This window comes from Lactuca saligna, chromosome 9 (assembly GCF_052625555.1).
Source record: "Lactuca saligna cultivar CGN05327 chromosome 9, ASM5262555v1, whole genome shotgun sequence".
Lineage (NCBI taxonomy): Eukaryota > Viridiplantae > Streptophyta > Magnoliopsida > Asterales > Asteraceae > Lactuca > Lactuca saligna.
In genome coordinates this window covers 4,645,287-4,651,516 of record NC_136425.1, presented here as the reverse complement: position 1 = coordinate 4,651,516, position 6,230 = coordinate 4,645,287, and the positions used below count along the sequence as shown (strand labels likewise).

At 32.5% G+C, this 6,230-nt stretch overlaps 1 protein-coding gene across 1 annotated transcript; it reads left to right on the top strand.

Moving 5' to 3' along the window:
* Positions 1-2,221: 2,221 nt before the first annotated feature.
* Positions 2,222-5,899, top strand: DAL1 (E3 Ubiquitin ligase family protein). The gene is made up of 11 exons (XM_078975052.1): positions 2,222-2,611; positions 2,719-2,771; positions 3,088-3,212; positions 3,340-3,435; positions 3,538-3,675; positions 3,770-3,835; positions 4,162-4,274; positions 4,454-4,564; positions 4,784-4,827; positions 4,928-5,036; positions 5,649-5,899. Exons 1-11 carry the CDS (start codon positions 2,538-2,540, stop codon positions 5,749-5,751), a joined length of 1,032 nt encoding a protein of 343 aa, XP_078831178.1. The 5' UTR covers positions 2,222-2,537; the 3' UTR covers positions 5,752-5,899.
* Positions 5,900-6,230: the final 331 nt, after the last annotated feature.

The window sequence follows — 6,230 nt, the reverse complement described above, 5'->3', positions numbered from 1 at the left end:
TTTTTTTGGGAACATCAATGTTGACTACGTTCCAACGGATGTTAGGAAAATAGACTCTTTCCTATTTCGCATGACCGGTGTTGGCAAGCATTCTACGAGCATCAGGGTCAGCCGACAGAAGTTTTCTTCAAAATTAGACACAATATATAAGATGTATGGAATCTAGAACAAAGGTTGTAATGTTCTGCTAGAGACGCCTCCTGTGCGCATATACTTGAACATACTTTTAGAAGTATACCAATGATAAGAATAAGGGAATACATGCTCTATGCAAGAACTAACAACATCGTCCATATTTGTTATGAACGATATTCCCTACCCTGTCTTAGAGCTTCTATTATCCTTATAAGGAACCGGGTACAACAATACATATTATTTTCCACGGACAAACCAAATGCTATAGGGAGGGTATGATTGTTCTCGTTGATAGCAACCACTACAAACATTGTTTTTAGGCAATCTCCTCTATGAGGGACATTACCTACAAAGATGACAAACAAGAAGCAACCTATGAATGCATGAATCTGTATTTTTTTTTTTGGAGAAAAATGAATTAATTTAGATGTAGAAACATTATATATTATAAAGAAACAATAGAAAAATGCAAAAAACAAATATACCATCCATCCAATAGCCACAAAGCAAGCTTCAAAACGCCATCAAATCAATTTTGATGTGAGTGTAAGTATGTGTGTTGGTTCGTCTAAGGTTGTGAAGGTAAACATACATGTTGTTAAAGCTTTCTTCGTGATAACTCTCTGAGAAGCTCATTTTCAAACATTTTTATAAAAGATAATTACAAATTACTTGATTTAAGGTGTGTATATATATATATATATATATATATATATATATATATATATATATATATATATATATATATATATATATATATAAGACGGAAATAAAAAAAAGGCTGAGGTTATAATCAGGGCCGGTTCTCTGATTTCGAAGGCCCGGTGCGAAAACTAAAAATAGGCCCTTAATATAATTTTTTATATGTATATAAAAATATTGTTAATACTACTAAGGTGTTCTAATCGATTAAGATGGAAGAAAGTCAACTAGAAAAAAACGAAAAATAAAATGGGCCCTTTATATATATATATATATATATATATATATATATATATATATATATATATATATATATATATATATTATGTATATAAACAAATTTCAATAATACTAATCTATTAAAATGGATGAGAGTGAACTAGGAAAAAAATAATACAATTGATTGACAAAAAAATGATCAATTAAGTAGGGTGAGGACATTAAAAAGGGAAAAAAAATTGGTTAATTAAAAAAAACAATTATATAGAAATGAGGAATAAAAAAATCACTAATAAAGAAAAGTGGGAATGAAGAATAAAATTCCGATTAATAGAAACACGTTGAAGACGGGGTAAAAGAAAAAAGAACTTATCAATAAAAACACATTTAAGGTTGTGTAACAAGAATTGAAACTTGGTCATTTGTTAAAAGGGTAAAATTTATTTGTTACTAAATATGAATTAATATAAAGAAGAGGAAGAGTGCGCAAAGCAGAACATCAATTAATATAAAAAAAACTATGGAAGGTGTACAAAACAGGAATCGAACCTAGCTCAACTAAAAAGAAATTATAATATGCGGCGCTCTTGCCCAATTGAACCAAACGCTTTTTTAGAAATGGTTTTCATAAATGGCTATATATTAACATATTTACTATATAATCTAGCTAAAATCGGGTCCTATTTTTTTCGGGGCCCTGTGCGGTTGCACACCTTGCACACCCTCAGGGCCGGCCCTGGTTATAATCCAGAAGTCCTACTCCGGAACGAAGATATAGCTCCAGAATGTTATGTTCCGTAGCAAGTGATCATTTTACTAAAAAGTTATTTTTATTTAAGTAATTATTTATAAGGATTAGATTACTCCATAACCATGATGACCCTTGATTGTTTTGGAGACATGTTTATTTATTTATTTTTCTCCTTCATAGATAACACATGAAACTATTAAGTTTTTGTAAGTTTTGATATAACTCTTGAAAACTTAATACGTTTTCTATTAATCTATGATTGTATAATTTAAAACTATGTGATTATATAATTTATAACATATTTTCTATAAATCTGTGATTATGTAATATATTAAAAAAAATAAAAATACAGGAACGCCATTTTAATTTAGCCCAAGGGTTATTTTCTATCCAAACGTGGACTCAAAGTGGACCCAGCTTCTCTGTTACAGTTTCATCTACATGGATTTTGCCCAACTCCACGAGTTCATGTAGTTTCTTCCTTCCCTCCCTCCCCTCTAAGCATCGGATCCCTCTTTAACTATCTATTACCCACAAATCTTTTACCTTTTTTGCAATCAGTCGTTGGAACAAACAAGAAAAACCCTACCTGAATCACCAATTTCTTGTATTTCAATCCCCCACCTTGAAATTCACTTCATTCTCTGCCATGCCCTATGTTTGTTCTTCATTGTTTGTAGGTTAATATTCGTTACTTTCGTTGATCAGTGTTCTAATTTTACAGATCGAGATGGTTCCGTGGGGCGGAGTCACTTGTTGTTTGAGTGCCGCCGCTCTCTATCTTCTTGGACGAAGTAGCGGAAAGTAAATATATCCATCCCTATTCTATGCTCTCTTTCTTTAATTACTGATGTATCTTAATTTCTGCTCATTCAAATTTGTATTTTTTTTGGGTTATATTGATGTTGCAGGGATGCAGAGGTTCTCAAATCGGTAACTCGAGTTAATCAACTGAAAGATTTGGGTTAGTCATTCATTTACCCTACCATTTTTTTACCCCTGTTCGAAAAAAGAGCATTTAACGAGAGTTTATGTATCAACTTCAAAATTGCATGCATAATGTGTTATAATCTTCAAGTGCAGCCCTTTTTCATGTTTTGTTATCATTAGCGCGAGGTGTTTGGATGCTTAGGAAATAAAATGAGAATCAAACAATCACGAGAGTTAGGATAGTTAGACAGTATTACATTTATCTCAATAATTAGTTACAAAGGAGAGTGATAGAGATTGTGTTACGTAATTGATGCATAATGTATTTTTTTTTTTTGTTAACATTTCAGCACAATTACTGGATGCTGCAAACAAAGTGTTGCCTTTTGTCGTGACAATATCTGGTAGAGTTGGTTCAGATACTCCTATCAACTGCGAGTATAGTGGTTTGAGAGGAGTAATTGTGGAGGAAACAGTAATGAGCCTTTTGAATTGCATACACTTGTGTCTTGTTATTTCTTCCTTTTCATGTTCAAATTTCATTGCTTTATAAAGAAGTTGATGGCATGACAATATGCCACTTTCTCTATTATCATTTCTAGGCAGAGCAACACTTTTTGAAACATAATGATGCTGGTTCATGGATTCAAGACTCTGCTCTTATGCTATCTATGTGTAAAGAGGTTCCCTGGTTCTTAGTAAGTAATTATACCCCTCTAACCCGCTGGCAATAAAATATAACCCAAATTCAACCCATTTTCTCACATAAACGGATCCAAATCGCCTCCCTTTTTTATTAGGATGATGGAAGTGCTCATGTATATGTTGTTGGAGCTCGTGGTGCTGCTGGTTTGGTGTTAACTGTTGGAAGTGAAGTATTTGAGGAGTCAGGAAGATCACTTGTTCGTGGAACATTAGATTATCTACAAGGTCTGAAGGTATGGAATGTCTTGATTTGTTACATTATTTTTATGTATGCATATAAATGAATTCATGATGCTAAGTATGGCTTATTATGTCATTGTTTTGAAGATGCTTGGAGTCAAGAGAATTGAACGTGTTCTTCCAACAGGCACTCCATTAACTGTTGTTGGTGAGGTATGTTGTTTTTATACAAGTGAGAAAAGAAACATTGTCTCTTTTGTTTGACTTGTTTATTATATCCATTTGGCAGCTGACCATCTAAAATTTAACTAATAGAAAACCTTTTTTATGTGAAGAGTGAATAAGTTTTAAGTGGGTGAAGGAAGGGAGAACATTGTTAGTATCTAACGTTTATTTTTCATAATGAGTCTAACTATAACCAATAATTCTGAATCTGCTTAATATCTATTTTTATCAGAGTTGATGTTAGTTTTTGGTTTGATTCTTGTATATTTAAAAAAAAAAAAAACTATCAGTTTGAGTCTTCCCCTGAAATGCAGGCTATTAAAGATGACATTGGAACAGTTCGGATCCAACGACCCCTCAAAGGCCCATTTTATGTCTCTCACAAAACCATCGATCAACTCATTGCAAATCTTGGGAAATGGGCCAGGTTATTTAATATCAATCAGTATTTTCACATGTGTGCATATTGGTTATATATTGTTTTATTTTTAAAGAGAGTTTCTAGCATTTTATGACTAAATTCAAAACGCAGGAAGCTGCTTTCATGTTTATAATAGCATTTAAAATTTATTTCTACTTCTGTTTACTGAATGCTTCCTTTTCCAGATGGTACAAGTATGCTTCAATGAGTTTTGCTGCATTTGGTTTTTATCTGATTGCTAAGCATGCTTTTCAATACATAATGGAAAGAAAACGTCATTGGGAATTGAAGAAAAGGTATGGGTAGTGACTAGTGGTAGTTAATTTAATTTGCAATGCTTGTAATGGTTACCAGTTTTACCCCAAGTAGGCCCATTTTTAAATAATTAAACTGAGAACTCTCATTCATTCCACTTCACCACAATTGTTGTTGATCCTTTGTATTTTTGCTCAACCCAAATTTTGTTGATATTACAATGAAATGAGCAGTTGTTTTCTTCCAAATTTTGTATGCAGAGTTCGTGATGCTGCAGCCAAAAGAGCAGCTCCAGATAACGAAGGTCAGTTGCTCTTTTTGCTATGCATCAATTTGGATTCTTCAGAACTTCATTGCTATGTCCTAACAACAATGTTCACTCTTTGCTACTAAAAAAATTTCAGGTTCAAATGGTAAAGCAGAAAATGGATTAAGTGGCACCCGAAAGGATGTGCAAATGCCTGATATATGTGTCATATGTCTTGAACATGAGTACAATTCTGTTTTTGTCCCGTAAGTTTTCTGAAATTATCCCTCCTTAGTCTTATAAAAACTCAAAAGAGGTGGTTACATCATACATGGGCATTTTAGATATGTAGGTAATTTTATGTATATATTTTTTTTAAATAATAAACTTTCCACATGCTTCTCCAAATCTGATCATTTTGACCCTAAACCATCAGACAATCAGACCTATAGTATAATCACTTTTACATGTATTTCAATAATAGCAAAGTAATTTTGTTGATTTGTTTATTATAGCATCCTATTGTTTTCATTTCTTTCTGTTACAAATTACCCAATTATAGCAATGCCATACAAATACAAGCTGCTGTAGCTGGTTAGATTTTTCAAAGTATAATGTCCTTACAAGAAAAAAAAGTGAACTTACAACAAAAGATAAGCCCAATCGACCCATTTCTATAGAAACGTGTTGAGATTGCCCCCTCTATCTTTTCACATTCATAATAATTTAAAGCTCCCAAAACAAGAAGTCAAAACTCAAAAGTTTATTCAACATATAACATACACACTTGTTGGCCTTTTTATTCGTTTTAGATCCTTATTATTATTATTATTATATTCAGAAAATATGAATTGAAGAAAAAGAAATATGGTTTTCAGGTGTGGTCATATGTGCTGTTGTGTGACATGTTCTTCACACCTAACGAGCTGTCCGCTATGTCGATGTCGAATTGGACAGGTGGTGAAGACCTTCCGTCATTGAGAACTGCATTTGTATGCATATCAATAACTGTGATTTTAAACTCAAACTCATAATTTTGTCATTGAGAACTCTATGTATCATGTATGTATGTATGCATGTATGAATAATTATGAGTTCTTAGCATTAGTTCTACATTAGAAGTTACATATTCTCTGTTCTGCTCGGTTTATTTTCAATTTTCTTTACCCGAAGGTGTAAATATATGTACTTCACCATCTAGTTTACTGTAATTTTCAACCATTGGAGTGAATCACAAGCCATGTTTATGACATTTTTTTTCTGTTGATGTGCGTTTGTTTGAGAACCCATCTCTAACTCAATAGAGTGTGCTACCAACATAGGGCAATGTACTTTTTTTATATACATAATAATAACAACGTACTTACATTTCTTTACCCATGGTAACAATGTACTTACATTTGTTTCAACAAATATACCCAATTCCCACAAAGATGTAGGTTTGTAAGGGGAAAGTTGAG

What these genes read in the sequence shown, in the direction of transcription:
- DAL1 (XM_078975052.1), top strand. Translation starts at nt 2,538, where the DNA reads ATGGTTCCGTGGGGCGGAGTCACTTGTTGTTTGAGTGCCGCCGCTCTC. An exon ending in GAGTAATTGTGGAGGAAACA is followed by an intron (nt 3,213 to 3,339) that starts GTAATGAGCCTT and finishes TATCATTTCTAG; the next exon opens with GCAGAGCAACACTTTTTGAA. An exon ending in TACAATTCTGTTTTTGTCCC is followed by an intron (nt 5,037 to 5,648) that starts GTAAGTTTTCTG and finishes TATGGTTTTCAG; the next exon opens with GTGTGGTCATATGTGCTGTT.